The 27,076-nt window shown below is 46.1% G+C and overlaps 1 protein-coding gene across 2 annotated transcripts in view; it reads left to right on the forward strand.

Moving 5' to 3' along the window:
* Positions 1 to 19,699, forward strand: part of ARHGEF19 (Rho guanine nucleotide exchange factor 19) — a 305,405-nt gene extending 285,706 nt beyond the window's left edge. For both annotated transcript variants that reach the window (XM_085608601.1, XM_085608602.1), the window contains one exon: positions 18,787 to 19,699. In XM_085608601.1, the coding sequence (XP_085464727.1) occupies positions 18,787 to 18,941 (155 nt within the window). In that variant the 3' untranslated portion in view covers positions 18,942 to 19,699. The remainder of the gene's footprint in view (positions 1 to 18,786) is intronic.
* The last annotated feature ends 7,377 nt before the right edge of the window (positions 19,700 to 27,076 follow it).

Here is a 27,076-nt window from a genome sequence, read left to right on the forward strand (position 1 = left end):
AAATAATCCTAACCACAGATGCATCGCTCTCCGGCTGGGGAGCTCATCTGTTACATCTCACAGTACAGGGCACATGGACGCCGCAACAGAAGCTACTCCACATCAACCATCTGGAGTTACTGGAAATCTTCCTCGCCCTTAAATCCTTCCAGGCGCAGATTTCAGGCAAGGCAGTCCTCATTCGCACAGACAACATGACTGCCATGTACTACATTCAAAAACAGGGGGGCACACACTCTCCACAGCTCTCTCAGTTAGCACAGAGCATATGGAGATGGGCAATTCCACAAAAAATCTTTCTCCTGGCCCAACACGTCCCAGGAGTCCAAAACACAGTGGCAGATCTGCTCAGCAGACAAACGCAGCAGATCCACGAGTGGGAACTCCACCCACAGGTTCTTCACCCGTTCTTTCAGAAGTGGGGGCATCCACATATAGACCTATTCGCCACCCACGAACACAAAAAATGCCCAAGCTTCACCGCCAGATATCCACACCCATTGTCCAAAGGCAATGCGATATGGATGAGCTGGTCAAACAAATTTGCATACGCTTTTCCACCTCTCCCACTAATTCCATTAGTGGTGCGAAAGCTACAACAGCATTCCCTAACACTGATCCTAGTAGCTCGGACATGGGCCAGACAACTGTGGTACACCACGCTGCTGGAACTCTCAGTAGTACCACACCAAAAGCTACATCTCTCACCATGCCTCCTAACCCAGAACCATGGAGAGATCAGGCACCCGGACCCAGCTCAACTCAACATTGCGATCTGGCTCCTGAGGTCCTAGAATTCGGATACCTTAACCTTCCCCCTGATTGCATGAATATTATCAGGGAAGCTAGACGCCCTACTACTAGAGCATGCTATGCGGCAAAGTGGAAAAGATTTGTTGTTTACTGCCACAACAACACAATCAATCCTTTAATTGTGTCCATACAGCACATTATATGTTACCTACTCCATCTACAAAGGTGTAACCTAGCATATATTTCCATTCGGTTACACCTCGCTGCAATTGCTGCTTATTTACAGAACAGGCGGCACCTATCACTTTTCAGAGTGCCTGCCATCAAGGCCTTTATGGAAGGCCTCAAAAGAGTAATTCCACCCAGAGTACCACCCTCACCTGTCTGGAATTTGAATATAGTTCTCACAAGGTTAATGGGACCCCCTTTCGAACCATTACATAAATGTGAGCTCCAATTTCTCACATGGAAAACAGCTTTTCTAGTGGCCATCACTTCCCTCAGAAGGGTTAGTGAAATACAAGCACTCACTATACAGGAACCTTTTCTCCAAATGCATTAGAACAAGGTTGTACTCCGCACCAACCCAAAATTTCTACCCAAAGTCATCTCTCCATTCCATCTAAACCAGTCGGTAGAATTACCAGTCTTTTTCTCACAACCTCAAACCGTTGCGGAAAGGGCTTTACACACACTGGATGTTAAAAGGGCTTTACTTTATTACATCCAACGGACACAACCTTTCAGGAAAACCAAACAGCTATTTGTCTCCTTCTCTCCACCACATAAAGGCAACCCTATTTCTAAATCAGGGATAGCTAGGTGGATTGTAAAATACATACAGATTTGCTACCACAAAGCAAAGCGAACGCTATCTGTTCCCCCTAAAGCCCACTCTACAAGGAAGATAGTGGCTTCTATGGCTTTTCTGGGAAACATACCACTAGATGACATCTGCAAAGCAGCGACATGGTCAACACCGCACACTTTCACAAAACATTACTGTGTAGATGTGCAAACCAAGCAACAAGCTAGTGTGGGCCAGGCTGTACTAAAAACACTGTTCCAAACAACTGCAACGGATACCGGTGGTCGCCGCTAGGGTTGGGTACTGCTATATAATCTATGCACAGTGTATAATCTGCAGCTCATATGCCTCGAACGGAATATGCTACTTACCAGTGTACATCTGTTCTTGGCATGTAGAGCTGCAGATCTATACACGCCCACACGCCTCCCCGGCTACCTGTATCCGTTCCAGTTTATCTTATTTAGATACAACACACATGGGTTTCTTTTCTGTTACTACTACGCTCCATCTTTCCCTGCTGGCGAAAAACAATCTGAGGATGGAGCCGAAGCCCATGCGCAATACGAGCCAAAGGAGGAGTCACCGAACTCGTGACTTCCAAAGACTTTCCAAGAGGAAAAACAAACTGCAAACATCCGGGCCCAACACCAGATGGCGATCTATGCACAGTGTATAGATCTGCAGCTCTACATGCCAAGAACAGATGCATACTGGTAAGTAGCATATTCCTTCCTAAACTGTTTTGTGTACCCAGTACCTCCCTATCCACAAACACCAAAACAAACCTTCCAGCATGTTGTGAACAAGGGAGGCACAGACGCATTAATGGGTTCCCTTTGTCTCCCCAGGGTCAAGGGAGACTTGCAACTAATCTTTTGCGCTATACATGGTGACGAGTGAGAATCCAAATTAAAATAGGGATTGCCTCTAACCTAGTCTTTCCCAAACTGTTGGTAGCGACCCATTTATCTTGTCACATTTGTTAGCTTCAAAGACAGAGGTTAAATGTCAGGCTATGTTTTCTGACAAATTGCTGCTTATTTTCATTGTCTGGCCAGACAGTGCAGCTGTTGCCAGACATTTATGTGAGCTTCATCAGAGAGGTGCTTTGGCTCTGCATGTTGGGAGCCAGGAGTACATGTTTTGATTGGGCAGAAGTTGTGTGCTTCCACAAAAATGTGCTGCCCTCCACACAGCTGTGATCATCTTATTTATCCAGCTGCCTAAGCCTGAATTTTCAGCAGCACACACATGACATAGGAGTGCTAATAAAGTGTCTTAGATATCAAGATAATTAATTTTGTTTTTCTGTGGCTGCAGCACAGATGGGAGGAGGGCAGTCATCAACCTAAATTGATTTTTTTGGTCTGGCTTGACAGAGCAACTGTCATGTTCTTTTTTTAAAATATTTTTATTAAACTTAATGACAATCATACAGATGTTACTGATTGATAATATTGACTGGTTACTCACATCATGGTACAGTATACAGAGGTCAGCAAAGCAATTACATTAATTAGTCACATCTCTGTCCATATTTCTGCGTACTTCCAACTCCACCAGTAGGGATATACATATGTCGCCTCGATAGACATTCATTCATTCATAAACTTTATTTCGGCAAACAAATGCCATAAAAGCATCAATAAAACAAGTGATAGACATTCCATTTGGTCCATTTCCTGTCCCATTTTTTCGGGCACTCCCGGGTTATGAAAACTTATTTCTCAGCAATCATGCATTGGTCTAATTCTTTTCATCCATAGAGATGTGGAAGGCGATGCCGCCCCCCTCACCCCTTCGCCAATTCCCTCTTCACCAGCGTGTATCCCAGCGTCACTAGCTGTTGTTCGATTTTAGTTAGGTCGGGGGCTACCCAGATGTTTAATAAGCCCAGTTGCGGTGTCAGTCCTACCGTCTTTCCCATTGCAGTCTGTATGTGATTTGTGGCTTCCACCCAGAAGTGATTAACAGCCGGGTACTCCCAAAGGGTATGGTAGAAGGTAGCCGGCTGTCAGCAGCCCTTCAAACAGAAGTCGTCCTGTCTTGCGTCTATTTTAGCCAAGGTTATACCTGTCATATAGGACCGATGTAAAATCCTAAACTGTATCAGACTAAATCTAAGTGTGATGGCCGCTTCCCTAGGTGACATAAGGGCCGATTGCCAATCCTCCTCATCAATCGTTCCCAAGTCTCTCTCCCACTGCTCCTTAAGCTTGCCAAAGCTATCAGGTAGATTATTACTATGTTTCTTGTACGGTAAAGATATGGCTTTGGAATGTAGTGACCCATCTAGCAAGCGGTCCTCCAGTGGCGATGAGTCCGGTATATCCTCAAAGCTTGGAAAAGCCGCCTGTAAGGCGTGTCTTACTTGTAGGTATCTGAATACCTCCTCTGGAGCCATCTTGTAGTGCCTCTGGAGGTCCTCAAATTTAAGTATCAAGCCCTTTGTAACCAAATCTTTCACCACTGAGATTCCAATCATGTCCCATCTATCAAACCCGGTTGGTAGCACAGCATGCCCAATTTTTGAGTATACCACAGATGCATCACCTTGGTGAGGGTGTTAGCCCAGCCCAGCCGTGAGTTCGCCTGGCGCCAAATCTTTATTGTGTGTAATGCTGGACCGATATATCTCTTTTTCTTAGTGTGGGAGTATAGGGCCCCCAAGTAGCCAGAGCGGTCTGTCTGGTACCTATCCAGGGCATAGGCCGGGTCAGTAGGTGGGAAGTATATCCAATGGTTTACAGCCATCAGCTGTGAGTCCCAATAGTACAACTTGAGGTCTGGCAGCGCTATTCCTCCGTCGTACCAACCTTTCATTAGTTTTTTCAACGCCACCCTAGGGGCCCTGCCATCCCACAGCAAGGTACGTAACTCCCCCTCTACTGCTGCAAAACATGTGTCAGGGACTCGGTTTGGGCTGTTCTGAAGGATGTACAGAAAGCGCAGGAGTGCCAGCATTTTGAAGAGAGCAGCTCGGCCCACCAGAGATAAAGGTAGTGACCTCCAGTGCTTCACGTCTGCTTGCAGCGTAGCCAACAGGGGTGCCAGGTTACGACTATAGAAAAGAGCTGGATCTGGTGTAACAAAAACTCCCAAATATCTAAATCCTTCTTCAGCTACTTCTATTTTGCAATCTTTCGGGAGATGGGGAGTTTGTCCCTGAAGCACGAATAGCACTGACTTGCCCCAGTTGATTGCATACCCCGAGTACCTCCCGAAGTTTGTAGATATGTTCATAACAGCGTGTATGGATTTATAGGGGGAGGCAAGATATAGTAGTATGTCATCAGCATACAGGGATATTCGATCCTCCTGATCCTCTGCCCACTGCTAGCCTCGTACCATCGCGTCCCGGCGTATTCATGCCGCCAAGGGTTCTAGCATAAGGGAGAATATCAGTGGGGACAAAGGACATCCCTGTCTGGTGCCTCTCCGCAACGTAAACGCTCGGGACGTATAGTTGTTTTCTCTCACCTGTCCCTGTATGTCAGTATACAACAGTTTCACCCAACCTATAAACTTGGTGCCCAGCCCAACTCTGGTGAGGACTTCAAATAAATACGGCATTCTACGGAATCGAATGCCATGGAGGCATCCAAGGACAATATAACTGCGTCTTCTTCCAGAAACTCTCTGCGTGCCAGTACATTATGGAGATGTCGTATGTTAAGAGCCGTGTTTCTCCCAGTGTCACATGACCTTTTAACCTACACAAATATTATTCTACAGTTCTTTGCTTCCCCACAAGTACATATCCATTCCCATGGTATCTACTTGTAATGCCTAACATTACCATACTCATTATTTTAAAGACAGACCTTTTGGCATTGTTAATACTTGTTTTACCTTGGGGATTGGTGTTTACAAGCTCCTCTCACTTTGCAGTCAGACAAAGAAAAGTAAAGTCAATTTTGCAGCATTAATCTTTTCCGGATTCTCATGCTGTGCATGATTCTGCCATCTAGTGGTTAGGTCCAGAATTCTCCACTGTGATGTCCTTCTTCTCTTTCTTGTTTTTTGTTTTTATTTAGTTTTTTGTTGGGCATTGACTGTCCCACCATTTGGTGTCTAATCCAGCCTTTCCCAACATCGTAAACCTTCCCTGGAATTTCCTCCGCGTGGTCATCATCTGCAGATTCTTTTTTTCCGCCGGTGGGTCTGGAAGCATAGCAGAAGACTTTCCAACTTAGAAAAAGAAGTTGGACGAAAGTTTGTCAAGGGAGTACTCCCGTAGAAGACCACCGAAAAGAGGTACAGAATAACAATTCATCGATTTACACAAGTTGAGGGTGAACCGAAGAATGCCCAGACAGGGCCTGTTCCGCCTGATATGGAGAAGACACCATTCCAGTTCTGCCCCAACTGCCACTATAAATTTGCACAGAAAGACAACTATCAGGTGTGCACTAGACTACAAGAGCGAAGACTGTGAGGCCTGCCCAATCTTCAAGCGGAAGACTTTAAAAGCAAGAGAAAAACAGACACAAGCACACTATGCCATGCAGGGGCAAAAAGGCACTCCCATCACTGAGAGACCTGGGGTTGTTGAGCAAAGAGAAAGATAACATGGCCGTAGGGGAAGGCTCGGATGCTGAGATGAGGATCATTGATGTTGAGAAAGAGCAGCGTAAACACAAGGAGAAACACAGGTAACAGAAAAACCGAAAAATACTTGCTGTGGGGATGTCTCGTTTATCAGATTCAAAATCAAAAAGGGCTGCCTTGGCATCGAAAATCTTGCTGACCGGAAGCAAGTAGAGGTTGAAAGAACCCCTTGGGTTCCACTGCAGGGACACCACAGATGGGTGAACATCCAAAAATTTGATGAACTTGAAAGATGAGCGAAGTAGGGAAGTTGACGTTGAAACACGAACAAAGTCAGGAGGTGCTGAAAAAAGGGTCAACTGATTACACCGACGAAAGAAGCCTCAATGTTGAAGAGGAAATCGACGCCTACGCTCGAAGACGAAGAACCAGCTGATGAAATAGAGAGAAAAAAGAGACGCCTCGAGGATGAAATGGCCACGAAATTACAGAAAAAGAAAGAGTTGAGAATTTTGAATTCCAACGAAAATTTAGACGGAAAAAAACCAAATTGACAAGGACACCGAAGAACTCGAACCCACTATGACACAAGAGCCACAGGAAGAGGAGGAAGTACAAGAATTCTTCTTCAAGAAAGATGATATTGAGTCCATGGGTATGTTTCGGGAAACAGCGGGGTCTGATTTTATAAATAATCAGTGGCAGAACGTTGAGACTGATTCCCCCAAGGAGGGGATTGACAAGTATCCATCGAGGTCATAACCATTGGATTACGTTGCAGTGTACGGACAGTTGATAAAAAGAGCAGCTGAAAAATATGGGGTGCAACTACAGAAAGAAAAAGCACAATCATGTTTCCTTCTAAAGACATTGCTACCTTCCCAAACTATACATAATTTCCTTCCTATGCTACAAAGCATCCTAGATCAGGGTAGAGAAGCCTTTAAGGAACCTGCAACTTGCAGGGCAGTAACACCAAGGGCAGAGAAAAAGTACAAACACTCCTCAAAATATCCTCTATATATACAAGGAACAATGCCAGCACACTCCATCATTGCTGCCACAGCCAAAAAGAGGGCTTATATACCAACAACATTGAGAAAGATTGACATGATAGGAAGAAAATTCAAAAGAAAATTCAAAAGAGGTGCAGCACCTCAATGGGGAATTGCCAGATCAAATGCTCTTCTCAACAGATACACGTACCAACTCTGGGATGAGATGGCAGAGCTGATGAAGAACCTGTTGAAACAATTCGGCAAGAGGGCAGCATCGCTGGCAGACGAGGGGAAAACATTGCAAATACTTGCTTAAAGTCTGAATTAGATGCAGCAGACACAGCTAGTAGACAAATGATGGGAGGAACAACACGAAGACGTCATGATTGTCTAAGGGTATCAGGTTTCAAACCAGAGGTACAGGCAAATATTATCAACATGCCTTTTAATTGGGAACAATTGTTTGGAAGTGCAGTGGATGATACCTTTCCACAATTCAAGAAGGATAATGATACTGCAAAGTCCATGGGAGCCCTGCAATTCAAGGGACACATAAGGAGAAGATCAACTCCTGTGAGAAGACCAGCAAGTAGAGAACGTTTTTCAAGTGCATCCTTGCATCAAGGGTTTCAGGGCACAAGTCAAACAAAAACACCAGGACAGAAGTGACAGTAGCAAACACCTCTATGCCAGTCCTTTTGGGGACGTGGATGAGGAAGAGCAAAGCCGCAGAGAGGAGAGGCTGCCCCCTCCGGAAAGTGACTCATTACACCATCAACTCATCTCACACTCAACACCTGTGAGGGGAAGAATAAAAAACACCCTCCAGGAGTGAAGGAAAGTGACCTCAGACAAGTGGATATTAAACAATAGTGGCCTGCAACATTAACATCTGGTGTGGCGCGATGTCCAAAAAACTCACCAGAAATATATTGCTGGCCACAGGATCCGGTCGCCGTCTCTCTCTTCTTCTTGCGCTCTTGGGCGGAAAGGGGGGGACTTCCTCCCTTGTGCCAGGCAAATCCAACCAATCCTGGTGCTGCAGCGCAGCTCCAGGATTGGTTGGAGCAGGCTAACCCAGCACGCATTTTGAGGTTGGGGGCCTGCGGCTGCAATCCCTTGGCTGTTTCTCAGCCTTGGGATTGCAGGCTCTGAAGTGCACAGGTCAGATTGGTCGGCTATAGACAGCCAGCCAATCTTTCATGCGCACTGGCAGGGGGCTGGCGTAATAGTGCTATTGCACTAATCAGCCCCGCCCCCTGCCCTCGCGCTGTAGCAGCGCGAGACTGCCACACATGATAACATTTTATTTTTTACCATGTTATGAATGTGTGTGCCTGCTGCCCTGGCAACAGGTGGGGCGACGCTCCTCGGCCAAAACAGAGGAGCCGCCAATGAAATTAAACATCATATGATTTGGATATTGCATAGAACTGAACAACCACCAGCAAGTAGACCAAAGTAAGTGGTGCACACAAAAGAAGAAACAGCCTGTCTACTGCAATTAAAAGAATTGCTACAAAAGAAGGCAATCGAAAGAGTGCCCAGGAACAAGATCAACCAGGGAAACTACTCAACATATTTCCTAATACTAAAGCACAACGGATCCCTATGTCCTGTCCTAGACCTCTGCTTCGTAAAGAAGTTCATAAACACACAAAGATTCAAATGACAATGCTGCAATATACCACACATCAGCTACAAAAGGGGGACCATATGGCAACTATAGTTAGATCTACAGGATGCTTATCTTCACTTCCCATTGAATCACAGACACAAAAGATATTAACATGTTCAAGGCATATGAGCTGCAGATTACACACTATGCATAGATCACCATCTGGTGTTGAGTCCGGACATTTGCACTTGTTTTTGTCCAGGAATGTCTTTGGAAGTCACGAGGTAGGTGACTCCTCCTTAGGATCATAGTGCGCATGGGCATCGGCTCCATCCTCAGATTGTTTTTTTCCGCCATCGGGTTCGGATGTGTTTCTCGCGCTCCAGTTCGGAACCGTTACCGATTCCTGTTTCGACGCACAATCCTTCACCCTTTTGATGGTATTGTCTCGATCGCGAACCCTAATCGTCGAAGAAGGCCTTCGGGCCGACCTGAGCCTTGGCATCTGGCTCATGGAAAGGACGCCTTTCAAAAAGTGTCCTCGATGTGGGTCGAAGTTTCCCAACACCGATCTGCATGAGGTGTGTAACCTCTGCCTCTCTCCCGAGCACGAGGCCAGAGACTGTCCGGCTTGTGCCTCTTTCCGCTCGAAGAAGACCATCCAGGATCAACGGGCTCGAAGGACCATGGCTCGCTCGTTGAGTCCGATCCAAGAGGGCGTCGATGTGCCAGAGGAGCGGGCCGAAGAAGGCCTCATCAGCGACATTAAAGAAGTGACTCCAGCTCAACGGGTCGTAAGTAGAGATGTCGACCCCGACCCACTCCCTACAACAACAAAGGCTTCGGTCACACCTTCACCTTCGGGCTCAGGTGCACACCAACACACTGCTTCCCATGCCCCGCCCTCGGGCCCGGCAAAGAAGCCTACCAAGCCTTCCGGCGACTCGGGCTCGAGTCTGTCTGCAACCGGCGCCGAAACCCAATCATCGGCACCAAAAAAGAAGCCGCACCCATCCTCGGGCCGACCGCTACTTCCACCCCGAAGCCCTCAGAACCGAAGACACCAACCAGTGACTCTCTGGCACCGAAAAAACACTCGGAGCCGACGAAGAAGCCACTCCCCAAAAGTTCGGACTCACACTCTTCGGAGCCGAACACCAAAGAAGCACACAGAGACTGGTAAACCACACGGCTCGAAGCCCAAAACCGCTCCGCAGCCGGTGCCGAAAAAGCCCTCGATGCTGACACAGTCGACACCGAACACACAACCTTCTTCAGAAGAGCTTTTTCGACCAGACCTCAACAAAAAACTCTAACTAAAGACCCTAAAACTGGTCAATTGACTCCAGAAAAGACCACTGGACATGCCTGCACAAGCTCCACCACCTAAAAAGAGGGATATAGCCACATCACCTCTTAGGGTCCCTTCTCCACCTCCACCTCCTCCTCCACCTCCCCAACCACGTTCTCCTACGCCATCCCCTACACCAGTAGAAGATGACGACACATATGATGACACAGGGGACAGTGACAACGACCTGCCACTAGATGACCCCAGTCCACCAGGTTCCCCTGACCCCTGGGATGACTATAATACGCCTGATGTCCCTAATGTCCCGCAAGAGGACATCTACCCCTCTAGGCCTTCCCCACCAGAAGACACCATGGGTTTTAATCAGCTTATACACCGGGCTGCCCAGTACCACGGGGTCGACCTACATACAGAACCGGTCGAAGAGGATTTTTTAATGGACACTTTCGACACCACCCAAAGGTCCATATCCACTTTACCCATGCTCAAAGGGGTTATTAAACATGCTACAGAAGTATTTAAGGACCCTGTCAGGGCTAGAGTCATAAATCCTAGAATTGAGAAAAAATACAAAGCTGCCCCTACAGACCCAGCTTACATTAAGGGCCCTGATCCATTATACTCCATGGTGGTCTCAAATGCTAGGAAAAGGGCTAATTCACAGACATCATGTGATGCAGCTCCGCCCAACAAAGAGTCTAAACTCCTGGACGCCTCTGGCAAAAGAACAGCGTCGCAGGCAGCTAACATTAGGCGCATCGCAAATACTCAAGTCCCTACTCAACAACACCTCCCGGACAAATACAAACATAAGGCCAACGACCTAATACAAGAGGGTAAAATTATCACCAACACCTCTATCCGGTGCACTCTTGATGTGGCAGATACGGCAACCAGAGCAGTAAACACAAGCGTCCTTCTTCGCAGGCACGCGTGGCTACGCATTTCCGGTTTTAAACCTGAGGTGCAAAGCTCTATCCTCAACCAACCATTCGACCAACAACACCTTTTTGGCCCTAATGTTGATGCATCCCTTGAGAAGATGAAAAAGGACACAGACACAGCCAAATCAATGGGAGCCTTGCAATCTCAAGCTCCCGGACGTTCTTTTCGTCGCTCATCCTACAAGGGCAACTCCAGGGGATACTCATCTGATACCCAATCCACCTCTTACAAGGCTCCCACCCAAACCACCTTCACCAGAGGTTATCAGAGAGGAGAGTACAGAGGAAACAATAACAAGGGCAGAGGCAAGACTAACAACACCCGCTCTGCCTCCACCCCTGCCCAATGACTTCCCTCCGCTTCCCCAGACCATTCGACTCCTGTCGGGGGAAGACTACAGCAGTTCCTTCCTGTCTGGACCAACATCACCACAGAAAGGTGGGTGCGACAAATAGTGCAATCAGGTTACTGTCTCGAATTTACCTCTACCCCCCAAACATTCCACCCAAACAGCGTCCAATGTCAGCAGAACATTTGTCACTCCTGAAACAAGAGGTAATTTCCTTACTACAAAAAAGTGCAATAGAACTAGTTCCCCTGCATCAACAAAACACGGGAGTTTACTCCCTGTATTTTCTCATAGCAAAGAAAGACGGCTCTCTGAGACCTATTCTAGACCTCAGGCCACTAAACCTATACATAAAATCAGAAAACTTTCACATGGTCACACTTCAGCAAGTCCTCCCTCTACTTTCACAGGGCGACTTCCTAGCCACCTTAGATCTCAAGGACGCCTATTTCCATATTCCCATTCACGCTGCTCACAGAAAATATCTCAGGTTTGTAGTGGACGGGCAGGACTATGAATTCAAAGCACTCCCTTTCGGAGTCGCAACAGCACCACGGGTATTCACAAAGTGCTTAGCAGTAGGCGCAGCCCATCTAAGGAGACAACACATTCACGTCTTCCCATACCTCGATGACTGGCTCATAAAAGCCAGCTCGTACACCCAGTGTGTTCATCACACTCACGCGACTGTCCAATTACTCCACGACATGAGGTTCACAATAAACCACACCAAGTCTCATCTGCAACCCTCTCACACGCAACAGTATCGGCGCCACAATAGACGCCTCAAAAACGCTAGCCTATCCCAGTCCAGCCAGGATAGCAAGCATTCTCGCTCTCCTACCCAAATTTCAGCCGCATCACTCTCTTCCAGCTCGAGTGTTCATGCAGCTCATAGGGATGATGGCCTCTTGCATATTCATAGTGCCTCACGCAAGACTCCAGATGCGTCCCATACAAGAGTGCTTAGCCCGCCAATGGAACCAGGATCAAGGTCAGCTAACAGATCTGGTGTTGGTAGACGGTCGCACTCATCGCTCTCTGCAGTGGTGGAACACCAAAAACCTTTCCAAAGGGCGACCGTTCCTAGAGCCAGTTCCTCAGGTTGTCATGACAGCGGACGCATCGCTCTCCGGCTGGGGAGCTCACCTATTACATCACACCATGCAAGGCAGGTGGACACCTCAACAAAAGTTCACCTGGAATTACTGGCCATATTCCTGGCCTTAAAAGCATTTCAAAAACAAATATCAGGCAAGACTGTCCTAGTCCACACAGACAACATGACAGCCATGTACTACATACAGGAACAAGGCGGGACACACTCTTTGCAGCTCTCTCAGCTAGCACAGAACATATGAAGATGGGCTATACCTCAGAAAATTTTTCTCCTAGCCCAACATGTCCCAGGAGTCCAAGACACCATAGCCGATCTGTTAAGTCGTCAAACGCAACAGATCCACGAGTGGGAACTCCATCCACAAATTCTTCAACCATTCTTTCAAATGTGGGGGCAACCACAGATAGACCTCTTCGCCACTCACGAAAATGCCAAATGCCCAAGCTTCGCCACCAGATACCCACACCCATTGTCCAAAGGCAATGCGATATGAATGAACTGGTCAGGCAGATTTGCGTACGCCTTTCCGCCTCTCCCACTCACACCACTGGTGGTGCTCAAACTACGGCAACACTCACTGACTCTCATTCTAGTTGCTCCAACTTGGGCCAGACAACTGTGGTACACCACATTGCTGGAACTCTCAGTAGTTCCGCACCAAAGATTACACCTCTCACCACGCCTCTTAACCCAGAACCGTGGAGAGATCAGACACCCGGACCCAGCTTAGCTCAACCTTGCGATCTGGCTCCTGAAATCTTAGAATTCGGTTACCTTAACCTTCCTCCTGACTGTATGAACGTCATTAAGGAAGCTAGACGCCCTAACACTAGAGCAAGCTACGCAGCCAAGTGGGAACGATTTGTGATATATTGTCATAACAATAACATCAATCCCTTAGATGTGTCTATCCAACACATCATAAGCTACCTACTACACCTACAAAGGTGCAACTTAGCCTATACGTCTATTAGGCTACACCTTGCTGCCATAGCAGCATATCTACAAAATAGACAACATTTATCACTATTCAAGGTACCTGCCATCAAAGCCTTTATGGAAGGACTCAAATGGATAATTCCTCCCAGAGTTCCACCCTAACCTGTGTGGAATTTAAATATCGTTCTCACAAGACTAATGGGACCTCCCTTTGAACCTCTACATAAATGTGAGCTACAATTCTTAACATGGAAGGTTGCTTTCCTAGTGGCCATAACTTCTCTAAGAAAAGAGTTAGTGAGCTACAAGCACTAACTATTCAGGAACCATTCTTACAAATCCATCACAATAAGGTTGTTCTCCGAACTACTCCTAAATTCCTCCCTAAAGTCATTTCTCCCTTCCACCTTAATCAATCTGTGGAGTTGCCCGTATTCTTCTCACAACCTCACACAGTCGCAGAAAGAGCTCTTCATACTTTAGATGTTAAAAGAGCATTGCTCTATTACATTGAGAGAACACAACCTTTTCGAAAAACTAAACAACTTTTTGTTTCTTTCTCACCACCACACAAAGGCAATCCCATATCAGAGTCTGGAATAGCCAGATGGATTGTTAAATGCATACAAATTTGCTACCACAAAGCAAAACATACTTTAACTGTTCCTCCTAGAGCCCACTCCACAAGAAAAATAGGGGCTTCTATGGCATTTTTAGGGAACATTCCATTAGATGACATCTGCAAAGCAGCTACATGGTCTACACCGCACAATTTCACAAAACACTATTATGTAGATGTGCAATCAAAACAACAAGCTAGTGTGGGCCAAGCTGTTTTCAAAACCCTATTTCAGACTACTACAACAGATACTGGTGGCCGCCGTTAAGGAATGGGACTGCTATACAATCTATGCATAGTGTGTAATCTGCAGCTCATATGCCTCGAACGGAATATGCTACTTACCAGTATGCATCTGTTCTTGGCATGTAGAGCTGCAGATCTACACACGCCCACCCGCCTCCCCTACTTCCTTTATCTGTTCCAGTATTATCTTATTTAGATACAGCCTACAAGGGCATCTTCCTGTTTCTTACAAAGCTCCATCATTTCCCTGCTGGCGAAAAACAATCTGAGGATTGAGCCGATGCCCATGTGCACTATGATCCTAAGGAGGAGTCACCTACCTCGTGACTTCCAAAGACTTTCCAGGACAAAAACAAGTGCAAACATCCGGACCCAACACCAGATGGCGATCTATGCATAGTGTGTAGATCTGCAGCTCTACATGCCAAGAATAGATGCATACTGGTAAGTAGCATATTCCTTTTTGGTAGACAGAACAGTCCTTCAGTTCAAAATGCTGCCCTTTGGAATACAATCAGCTCTAAGAGTGTTTATAAAGTGTCTGACAGAAGTAGCAGTGCACTTAAGAAGACATGGGATACATGTATACCCTACTTAGACGACTGGCTGGTAAAAGCAAATTCTCTAAGCAAATGCAAAATACACATAGAGATACTGATATTAATACCTCACAATCTGGGGTTTTCAATAAACAGAGAAAAGTCATCACCAGAACGAAAAAAGATTTTCCTGGGAGCAAGAAGCAACTCAACAGAAGCGAAAGCTTATCCTTGTCAAAAGAGGACAGTATTGTAACTTTACCAGAAGGGTCGGTCTCTGACAGTGAGGACTGTGGGGAAAATGCTGGGGAAGATGGCCTCCTGCATTTCTCTCATACTAATGAAAGGCTACATATGAGACCAAACCAGGAATGAGTTCAAAGCCAATGGTGTCCAGCCACAGGAATGTGGGAAGATCTAGTAGTTGTCACACAAACGGTATAGGAGGAGATGCCGTAGTGGAATAGTGCACATGTAACAGCTGGAAGAGCATTTACGTGCCCAACTCCCACAGTAACCATTACCACGGACGCCTCACATATGGGTTGGGATCTTCATATGGAGGGACTCAAAGTCAGAGGAATTTGAAAGAAACGAGAAGAGGTACAACATACCAATGTACTGGAACTAAAAACAGTGTTCCTAGCCTTAAAAGCCTTTCAGAAACAGCTGTGGGGAAAGACATTACTAGTTCAAACACACCCTACAACAACAATGTTCTATCTCAGCAAGCAGGGAGGAACACCATCCTTTGATCTATCAAAACTAGCCCAGGAAGATTGGAGGTGGGTCATCCAGAGTTAGATAAACATAACAGCAATGTCGAGACAGACAAGCTCAGCAGGCAAGCACACTCCTCTCATGAGTGGGAACTCAGTCAAACAGTCCTCAAACACATTTTCAAACAATGAGGAACCCCAGAAATAGTTCTGTTTACTACTCCATAAAATGCAAAATTCCAATTTTTTCCGTCCAGACACCCACACTGCCACTCCCTCTGAAATGCCTTGTCGATAGACTTGTCAGGGACATTTGCTTTCGCTTTTCCCCCAATCCCACGGTTAACCAAAGTAATCAGCTATGCAAACAGTCTCAAATGGCACTTGTATTCATTGTCCCACAGTGGGCGAGACAAACTTGGTTCTTGGACTTAATAGAGATAGCGCAGAACAATATACAGAGATTTGCAGGCCAACAAAATCTACTATCTATGCAAAGGGGGACAGTCCTCCATCAAGAACCAGAAACCATGAGTTCAGCAGCTTAACTCTTCAAAACTTAGAGTTTCGGCACCTAGGTCTGCCGAGAACAAGAAAATGCTACATGGCTAAATGAGAAAGCTTCTCAAAGTGGTGCTTAAGATGCTACATAGCTAAATGAGCAAGGTACTCAAAGTGGTGCTTGAAACTTGAATTGTTAAAAGACAATACAAAGGAAACAGCTGTCCTAAAATACCTCACACACCTACTAGACTGCAAGCTAACTTATGCGTCATTAAATATACATTTAGCAGCAATAGTGGCAAGAGGTCATATAGGAAGAAGTTTATTGAAGGGAGGAAAACGGATAGCCCCGCGTGGAAGCGTGCCTGCACCAACATTGAGCTTAAATTTGGTACTAACAATGAATGAGAAACCCTTTGAACCTTTTCACAAAGCTTCCCTAAAAAAGATTACTTTAAAGACAGCATTCCTCATTACAATGATATCTCTTCATAGATTAAGTGAATTGCAGGCACTCACAATGCAAGAGCCATACATGCAAATACACACAGACAGAATAGTCATGAGGACAGATCCACAATTCCTGGCCAAGATCATCTCACATTTTCACAAAAATCAATCAATTCAAATACCAAGTTTTTTCCAAGAACCAAAAACCCAAGCGCAAAGAGCGTTATACACGTTAGAGGCACGAAGAGCGGTCATGCACTATATGGAGAAAACTAAAACAATCAGAAAAGGGAAGAAACTGTTTGTGTCATTTGCAGACAACAAAAAAGGAAAAACAGCTATAAAGAATATAATCTCTAAATGGATTACACCAACAATCCAAATGTGTTACACAGCAACAGGAATACAACTACAGACTAAACCAGAGGCACACTCTACTCGCAGAAAAGGGGCGATGATATCCTTTGTGACAAATATAGCATTGCAGGGTATGTGCATGGCAGCTACTTGGTCATCAGCACACACGTTCACAAATCATTATTACATAGATATGCAAATGAACAAAGAAGCTCAAGTGGGCCAAAAAGAATTAAAGCATTTATTTACAAACTCAAGCTCATCATCAACCCAACCACCACAAGTTGCAAAATCAATGCACAGCATGTGAATCCAGAAAAGTTTTATGCTGCAAAATTAAATGGTTTCTTACCTGTAGGAGTAGTTTAGCAGCTTGAAGAATTATCTGGATTCACAGGCGACCCACCCACCTTCCCAGAAGATGGAAGAACAGCAAAAAAAAGAATTTGAAAATGGTGACTACGCGGAGAAGCATCTGGGGAGGGTGTATGATGTCAGGTGAGGGTGGATTAGACACAAAATGGTGGTGCAGTTGTCGCCAAACAAAAATAAAAGAAAGTAAGACAGAGAAACAGGACTACTATCACAGTGGAGAATTCCGGACCCAACCACTAGATGGCGGAATAATGCACAGCTTGTGAATCCATAAAATTCTTCAAGCTGCAAAACGATTCCAATAGGTAAGAAACCATTTCGTTTGTGAAAGTCTTGCTCAGTACAGGGATTGTGAAAGGAATGGCTGTAGGATGTTGTGTTTTGCAACGCACCATAAAATGTAAATACCTGTACATGATCTGTATGCATTCAGCAGTTAGGAAAGTAAAAATGAAGCACATTTGGTGTAATTCTGAAGTGTGCTGGAAACCGAAATTTTTATAGAATCAAAACGAATCAAACACTTTACTTGGTGATGTACAAATGATAATATTCACAGAAAACCGATTCCCATACATTATCATTTGTGTGCTATATAGTTTTATTAATAAAACTGTAAGTGTGTTAAAATTTAGTGGCCCTTTCAATGGAAAATGTGCTGTCTGTAAATAACAGAGCACTACCACATGTTGCTTTAGTTACAATAAAAGCTCGTGTCCATTAAAGGTAGGTGGGCTGGAAAAGTTTGTTGTTCTAAAAATTGGGTTGTGGTTATGAAAGGTTTAGGAAGCTCTGCTCTAACACACAAACCTACAACACCTGTTCGATCAGAATGAACACACATGAAAATAGCTTTGTCATACTGCTAGATGGAGGACGGTCATTTTTATGCTGCCATTTCATGATGCAGTGCCTTATCCTTTAGATTCATTTACTCAGGTATCCAATCCTTGGGATGTATCATTAGATGACTGAGTCCGGGTGAATGGCATTGTAGTCAGTGACACAAATGGGAAGGTATGTAAGGAGGGAATCTGATGCAGAGCTGAGCAGGGAGGAGGAGGTAAAACTGGCAGTGTTAAATGATGCTGTGATGAGCAGTGGACCCAGAAACAATGCAGTCATGGAGTAGTGGCCAAATACGTTAATGGCTCATCAATGCAGCTTGATTTTGGTGTTGGAAATGATATATCAAACAGGGTGACACAGTCATATCCAGTTGTACCTGATTTCCGATACCCAACATCAAGCCCCCAAAAAGTCATAGTTCACTTCCTCCAAGTTTACGAGGAATTTCAGACGTACGGTATCAAAAGCCTAAATCTTTGATTTCAGAACATAGATAATACAACATAAAGGGTACAGTTTAGTCAACGTTAGTATAGGTTGCCCCTTCAAGAGGCTTTCTTATTACTTATTGGTACATTTTGTTCAAGTCCACCAAATCACTGCCATCAGTGCCCTCCTTGTACTCTTTGTATGTCGGTGCATCTTTCTGTTTGACCTTGGCCCACTTCACACTAGCTGATGTTTAAGACCATTCCACTTGCAATGCCATCTCCTTTATGTCTCTCTCTGCAGGCTGGATCGAAGGGATACGTTTGTCAGATGGCGAAAGGGGCTGGATCCCAAAGACACACGTGGAGGAGATTGCCAGTAAGAACGCTCGACTGCGCAACCTGCGTGAAAACAACCGCATCAAGTATGCCACACAGAAGCTCGAAGAGCAGGTCTGAAGCGGAGTCCCCATGAGTGCGATGCCACCCAGCACAACCACAGGTCACACGCTCATATGGAGGCGGGTTTGAACTCACATTTCAAGAAGATACATTGGACACTGGAAAGTGGGTGTTCCAGCACACCAGCAATAAAAAACACACTCATGTGAACCAATGTGCCCACATGACACAAGGCACAAATGGAGCAGGTCAAAGCCTGTAAACCCACCAATCAGACTATTCCTAAGAGATTGTGCACCCATTTAACACAAAATGCTTAAAAAGGTGGGGTGTGAACCAGTGAATTTGCATCACACAACGAAGAACTATAGCCTATATTATCTACAGAAATGCAAAATGCTCAGGGAAAGTGTGTTAGGTGGTGCATTGTACAATGTACAGATTAGGTGTTTGTGAGCCAACACACTCACCCAACTGTATGTGCAACGAGAGCACGTGTAAGCCAGTGTGATCTTGTGCTATAATGAGGAAAAAAAACGTGTTAAACGTTGTACAATGCAATGTGGAATGAAAACGGAAGTGAGTCTCTGGGAACTTGCTGCAACACAATAAACACAGTGAGGCAGGCATCTCGGTGCAGGAGTGAAGTGGGCTAAAGTCACTGGAGGCATGGAGACATTTATAACTCCCCTGGTTCTATGTTGGTCCCTGTTTCAAATTTAGAAATGTAAATAGACTGGAGGGCAATAGGCGCATAACAGCTGTTGTCTGTAAATATTTTTCAATTTTGTGCAATAAATAATATCAAATAATAACCAAGGTTGTTTCTCTTAAAGAACAAGGGACATCTTGACCAAACCCTTCGTATGGAAAATCTCTGTATAACCCTAAAGGAGTCCCACAAGCTTCATAAAAGGGAAGTTGTCGAAAAGCCTCTTCTTTCCGGGCTGTATTTAATTTATTTATTTGACCAGCAAGTATTAGAAACGCTGGTGGAGAAATCACCGGGACCCATATTCTGAAGTGCGTTGTGATTGGTGGGACACTGGGAGTAGAGCTGAAGGTTTCAGCTGTACACAAAGGTGCAATTGAGATGGCTAATTTGCAATCGTAATGTGGGTGTACGGTGCGGAGACTTGGATGGTGCACTACAACGGAAGAGTCTTGGTACTCACTCCTCTTTATTTTGTCATGTCTTTAGTTGACATATGTTTAAGTGCATGTGTGGGCATGTGTGTTTGTGCATGCAGCGAGGTTGAAATTTGCTTGTGGCATTATCAATGATGCATCCATCTTTCTGTCAACTAAATTAGCCACAGTAATATTCTCCATCCGTTCCTTGATCCGACCTGAGAACCTGGTCAGTGTAGGTTGTATCCGGATGGTCTAAACCATCTTAAATTCCCCTATCAGTATATTGCAGAGTCATGAACCAGGATATTGACCCCCCATTCTCTGTATCCCCATTTTCAGAGAAGCGGTTTGCACACTTGCTAATTAATCCATAGACTTGGGGTGGATTGTTGATTTCACTGCCACAATTTTTTTCAGGGCTGATTGTCTTTTGAGTAGAAGGTCCAGATTAGAAGCCTTGTAGCCCCAAACCACCACCATGTTTGCCCTTCAGGGACGTTCACTTTATTATTATCTTGAGATGGGCTAGAAGAAGATTGTCATTGTAGAAGGGAAGAGAAAATATTAGGGTGCTCTTTGTTGCATGTTTTCTAGGATTTATCACTGATACTCCACAACAACACCCTGTGCTCTGGTACCAAACAAAATGCCAAAACAATGTTGTGAAAGCACATCTTTTTGGAGGGCACACATGCTGAATTTCCACAGCCCCCAATGGTGATATCTTCCTTCTCTGAGAAAAGGAAAACAGAGGTATTTCTCCCTCCCTTCTCTGAATTCTACATACCGGTGTGGTATATGTTTGGAATCTAGCAGACTTGCCTGAAAAGTTCCTAATTGCTCGTTAACATTAATGCATCCCACCCTGAAACCCCAGAATAAGCGCACAGATAAACTCTGACAGCCAGATCTACAACCGTGGAAATAGCGTCTTGCAAATTGTGAGTTTTTTGTGACTCGCAATTTGGGAGGCGCTATTTCCAATGTACAACAGTGTATTTCACACTGTTAGCGATTCCCAATGGGTTGCAAATTGAGAGGCTCATGAATATTAATGAGCTTTTTGAAATTTGCGATCCCATTGGGAATGGCAGGCCCTCCCAGGTGCGCTGGCCTGCTGGGTTCAGGAGACCACCATGTCTGGGACTGCTTGTAAATAAAGCATTTTTTTTTTTAATGCAGCCCAATTTCCTTAAAGGAAACCGGGATGCATTAAAAAAAAAAGTCAAACGTTTTCGGCAGGCAGTGGTCTCTGGGACTACTGCCTGATCTAAAAAAAAACCCGCTACATTTGCAAAGGGGAAGGGGTCCCTTGGGGACCCCTTCCCTTTTGCGAGTGCATTACCATCCTCTTGAAGACTGCGGACGCAAAACATTCTTACATAGGGTTGCCCTCGCTAATAGCGAGCCTCTTCCTAATAGCGAGTCGTCGGGCAATGATTATAAAAACCATGGAAATGCTCATACCATAATTCCGGCAGAATATGATTAGCTACCCTTGGTTTGTTTGCCTCTTGGAAACAGGGGTCATTTATAACTTTCCAAAAGGCACAAAAAATTGCGACTCGCTAAATAGGGCTTGTACATTCCCCATGCTGTTTTTGCATGCGCAAACGGGTTTTCAAACCCGTTTGTGCATGCATAAATGGTCGTACATCTGGCCCTAAGTTCACAAGCACAGACCAGGCTAACATACATCAAGGCCTGTATTGAATATTTAAATTATCAAACATACAGATAGACATGCATAGCATAAGAGCTACCATCATGCACTCCACTGGCACAACTGAGATACTGCAGACAGCAAACAACCCTGCGAACAGCAGTACGTCACACTTACCCAAGCAAAGCAGCAAACTAAACTTTTGTGACAACAGCAAGCTTCCCCAAGAGCAGCAAAAATGCGAGCTTCAGCAGGATCAGCAGGAAGGCACACCTCTTCTCCAGCAGCAACACATGTTCACTGTGAGCAGGAGGCAGACAGCAGTGAAAGAAGCCCTCCAATGAGTAGTAAGAAGACAAATTTCATCAAAGGCAGTAGCAAAGCAAATTTTCATATGAGCTTTTGCATGAGTTGCTTCCTCGTGAGCACCTACAAAGCAAGCGTCCATATTTTCCGCATCTGGGGAAGGATTCCTGGGAGCAACAGTAGGCTTTTCCAAGGAATAACAAGGAATGATTTCCCCTGAACATGAGCACACCAAGGTTTTTAATTCGTAGCACCAAAGCAAGCTTTGTTGAGTTAACACTGCCGAAGCAGCAAGCTTCCTTAAAAGCAACAAGAGGCAGCAAGGCAATCTTCTCATAAGAAGCAAGCTTAACGACAGGCGACAGCAGTGAGGTGAGCACGTACACGGTTAGCAACAAAGAAATATTTTAATTTTATTTGATATATTTAAAGGTTTTCTATAGCAATCTAAGCCCAACGATATCAGCGCTGTACTAGGTGAACAATTAAGGAAGCATAGAGTGATTGATTGTTAAGTGGAGCAAATAGAGGCGGAAAGAACGCCTGAAATGGTTAAACGGGACACTTCTTAATTCAACAAAAATCAATTCATATTTGTATTTATCAATTCATTTAGCCAGTCAAGGATTTTACATAAAGAAATATGTAAAAAATTGTAATAACCATCACATAAACGATAAACATCACTTAACGTTGGCTACAAAATTGGTAGTAATTGCCACGAAACAAGTAAATAACAGTTGTGCTCTACTGTTAACATTATTGCACATAAAATAAAATGCAGTGTGTCTACCCATTACTATTTAAATTCATCAAAGAGTGGACTACCCTTTCATGTTTTTTGTTAAATAAGCAAGCCTGACATTAAAATATCAAGAACCCATGAACGGAAATGTACAATTTCCTAGCTGTGATGAAAGGAAATTACAATTGGTAAGGATTACACGTAATCTCGCTTTACTACTTCAGATAGCAGCCAGTCCTACAAGAAACTGTATAACCCATGAGACCATGGGAACCTAAAATCAAAGGACTACAAAAATCAATAACGCAACACCAGGCCCCTGATTCCATGCCACAACCCTATGTTCCTCTTTACTTGATGTGCTGAATCACAGATGTCAACTATCACACTTGCAGCTTCTTTGATCCTGTATGCTTTTTTTCTGAGATGCTGAAAACTAATAAACGCATTAAGAATCCTAAACCATACCCTTACGGCTAGAGCGGTAGACCTTGAAGCGGAGGAGCTTGGTTCGAGTCTCGGCAAGAACGCTCAACATCCTGTGATTCTGGGCAAATCACTTAATCTCCCTGTGCCCAACAAAAATGAATGTGTCCATCTGTAACCCAACTGGCGCTCATGTAACGCGCTCTGATACCTTTGGGTCAAGTTCGCGCTATATAAAACTCCGAAGTAAAAAATAATCAAGAAAAACCAACAGTATGGCAACATCAAAGTTTATAATAATCCTGAAATTGTCATAGTATATCTGAAAGAAACATGTTAGTGTTAGATTCCTTCCCTTAGAATATCCCCAGGCGTCAGACTGGATCCGGAAAGTTTTTCGCTAGCAGTACCTCTGCGCGTCAGTAGGTGGCGTCGTGCAGCTCCGCGTACGTCGCTGGTGTCGTATGCACCGTGATGACGTCACGGAGACTACTTAGGCGCCACCCATGCACGCTGACATCAGTTCTTTCTTTTTCCGCGCCAGTAAGCGCAGACCCAGTTAGACCATGTACCTTAGTCACTTTTTGACTATCTTTTTGAGACTTTTTGTCTCCTGTAAGTTTGAGTCTACTCTGGTGCACTTAGGGATGCCTGGTTTTAAGTCTTGTGGGGCGTGTCGTCGCAATATGTCAGTGGCGGACCCCCATGATGTCTGTCTCTACTCCCTGGAGAGCGACCACGACTCCCGGCCCTGTATGGGCTGTCTGGCCATGGCCCCGAAGGCCATGAGGGAGCGGCGCCGGAAGCTGCTTGAGGTCCGGCACTCGTCCCCGCGCAGTTCACGGTCCAAGGGCCGCTCCAGACAACGCTCGCGGGGCCACCATCATCGCTCCTCGGGCTCCAAATCTTCACCCTCGGATTCGGGTAAGAGACGACACAAAAAGAAGTCGAAGAAGCGTTGTCGCTCTCCGACGTCCCCCCGTCGGTTCCCGAATGCGGACGAGGGGGACAGGGGTTCTGCCCCTAAGGCTCCTTCGGAGCCCGGGAGTCTCGCGGCCTACCCACCTTACCCGGGTCCGTCTGCGACTCCCGCACAGGTGCAAGAATTTCTTGCTACCATGGACCGCCTGTTTAGGCCTCGGGCTCCCGCGGGCGCGCCCTTGGGCCCTGCGTTCCCATGTCAGGATCCTGTCGGCGCCGCCGGCGGCTCCAGCCCCGGCGCCGCAGGATCCTGCATCGCTGGTTCCAGCCACGGCGCCGCAAGGTCCCACGCTGCTGGCTCCGGCCCCTGCGCCACCCTCGGCTCCGCCTCCGGCACCGCAGTGAATGCCATTTGTTCCGCCCCTGCCCAGGTTCCAGGACACTTTTGTCCCTACCTGGGATCCGTATTGGGACCCGGTTCAGCCCCGTCTGGCGCAGTTCCTGGTGCCGTTTGTTCCTTCCCCAGTCCCTGCCTTGCCGCTGCAGTCTGTATCACATACGACAGAGGTGGAGGACGACTGGGAGGGGTCCGAGGACCCTCTTGCTCGTCAGTGTGACTGAGCAGGACTGGCCAGACGAGTTAGAGGAGGCCGGTGGCCTTGATGTCTCCTCTGACCCGGGCTTTGCCTCTCCTCCGCCTACCATGGAGGAGGGCGCTTCTTACGCGGTGGTGCTCCATTAGGGAAGTTGAGGTCCTCAACCTCGATCTCCCTACGGTGGCCCTAAAAACTAATCTCCTCACTGAGGTTCTCCAGACGGCGTCCACTTCGTCAGAGCCCCTGCTACCATTTAATGACGTCCTCACTGACCTCTTACTGGGCACTTGGTCGCGGCCAGTCACAGGGGCCCCTGTGGATAAGAACGTCGCCCGGTGTCATCACACGGCGCCGGGTGACCCTGCGTTTCTGACCACTCATCCTATGCCCGATAGCCTGGTCATCCAAGCTTCGACGTCCCAGACTGCCATTCCCACGGCTCCACCGGATAAGGACTCTAAGAAGCTGGAGCAGTTCGGCAAGCAGTTGTTCTCTTTGGCCAGCTTAGGGCTGCGGTCGGTGAACACCGCCTGCCTCTTGGGCCGCTACTCCCACGCGGTGTGGGATACAGTTGCACAGGTGTTGCCTCAGTGTCCTGAAGAGACCCAAGCTGTGCTGTCCCAAGCTGTTGCCGAGGGTAAAGATGCGAATAAGTTCGCTATTCGGTGTGGTTGGACACCGCGGACTCACTAGGTAGAGCAATTGCTACGACTGTGGCACTTCGTCGCTACGCCTGATTGAGATCCACCGGGTTCTCGCCACATGTCCAAAGCTCACTCATGGACATGTCCTTTGATAGCACTCGCCTGTTTGGCGATAAAGCTGACACTGCGCTGGAGGGTTTTAAGGACTCGCAGGCCACGGCCAAGTCCTTAGGTCTTTCCACGAAAAGCCCAGACCACTCCTAGTTTTCATTCCTTTCGTGGCCACGAAAGGGGCACCCAGGCATTTTCCTTCATCAAGCCTGTGCACACCCAGCCTCAGTGCGGACGCGGTTTCCGCAGGGGCGGGTCTGGGAATCAGCATGGGGGTCAGTCCACCTCCGCCCCCGCTGCTTCTACCTCCAAACCTTCCTAATCCGAATTTTGGATTAGGAAAACATGTATGTTGGAGAGTTGTGCCCCTAGTAGGGTAGATAATCCAATGTCCATTGACTGACGGCCCAGTGGCAGACGGATCATCGGTCACTGGTTTCCACCTTTGGAAATATTGGGGTTCCAATGAATCAAACTAGAGCAGGGTACCGCCAATTAGGTGGACAAAATACCTGCCATTTTTTGGCAGCGTGCCCTGCCTGACAAACTCTTAAAACAACCATCAGTGATAATCCAAGTGGGATCATCCTCACCTTGGTGTTCTGAATATCTTTTCTGCATGACAGCTAGGAAATTTTACATTCTACTGCTGGATCGGAGCCGAGGATTACACTTTTTAAGCTCACTTATTACCATAAAGGCGAATTCTGATACTGGTTTAAAGTAAAGCTTCTTAAATGTTGTTTTCTAAAGACCAGTCTGCAGCCCTTAAGATATCTTCAAGCCTTGGTGGCCATCACTCTCCTGAAGGAGTAAGCTTTTAAACCAAACTAAGTACATCAATGTCAGCTTCCTGCATCACACACGACATATACTGTGAGTGTTGGAGAGGACTTCACTGCAGACAGCATCCCAAATTAAATTAACTGCTTACACACTGCACTGTGGTCTGAGGCTCACACTCTCGGTCTCAAACATTTCACCGTACATAATTTGCGACATTCCTTGAAGGCTCAGTATGAAATTACCTGAGTAGTGGACTTCTTTCTCCTAGTAGTCGTAACATTTCTCCATCCAGGGCAAACAATCTTATAGGCAAGTTTTAAGCATAGATATACAACACTCTTCAACAAGATATCGGGCAATGCCACATTTTGATTTTGGTGAAAAGCTGCATGCTGGGTAAGTCTTCATTATGCAGCCAAGTGCAACAGAGGTTTAAAGCCTTATTCATGACTAAAAGCTGGTCATACTTACACGCTGGGGAATTCACCATACTAATATACTTCATCATCATATATATCAGAGCCATCACCAGTCAGCCTACCTGCTACCAATGCATGGTTCTAAAAAATTGAAGCGCAGGAAGGAAGGCCGGCTCCTCTATTAGGGTGGAGAGCTTTGCCCCACTGCTTTCTAGTAGTGCGAGAAGCAGAAACATAAAATGGTATTTTAAATAAAGAAGCTTATGCCTGATTGGGAACGGGCGGGTGGGCGGGACGGGGAGGAGTGGCTTGCCCAGTGCTGTGGGCCCTGACTGTTTGGTCGGCCCTCTGGCTGACCAAACCAGTCATGCACACTCAGACTTTTCTCTATGTAGGCTGCATGCTGCCCACATAAATAAAATGGCCTCCCCGTAGGCGCCT

Source organism: Triturus cristatus, chromosome 1_2 (genome assembly GCF_964204655.1).
Source record: "Triturus cristatus chromosome 1_2, aTriCri1.1, whole genome shotgun sequence".
In the NCBI taxonomy this organism is placed as follows: Eukaryota; Metazoa; Chordata; class Amphibia; order Caudata; family Salamandridae; genus Triturus; species Triturus cristatus.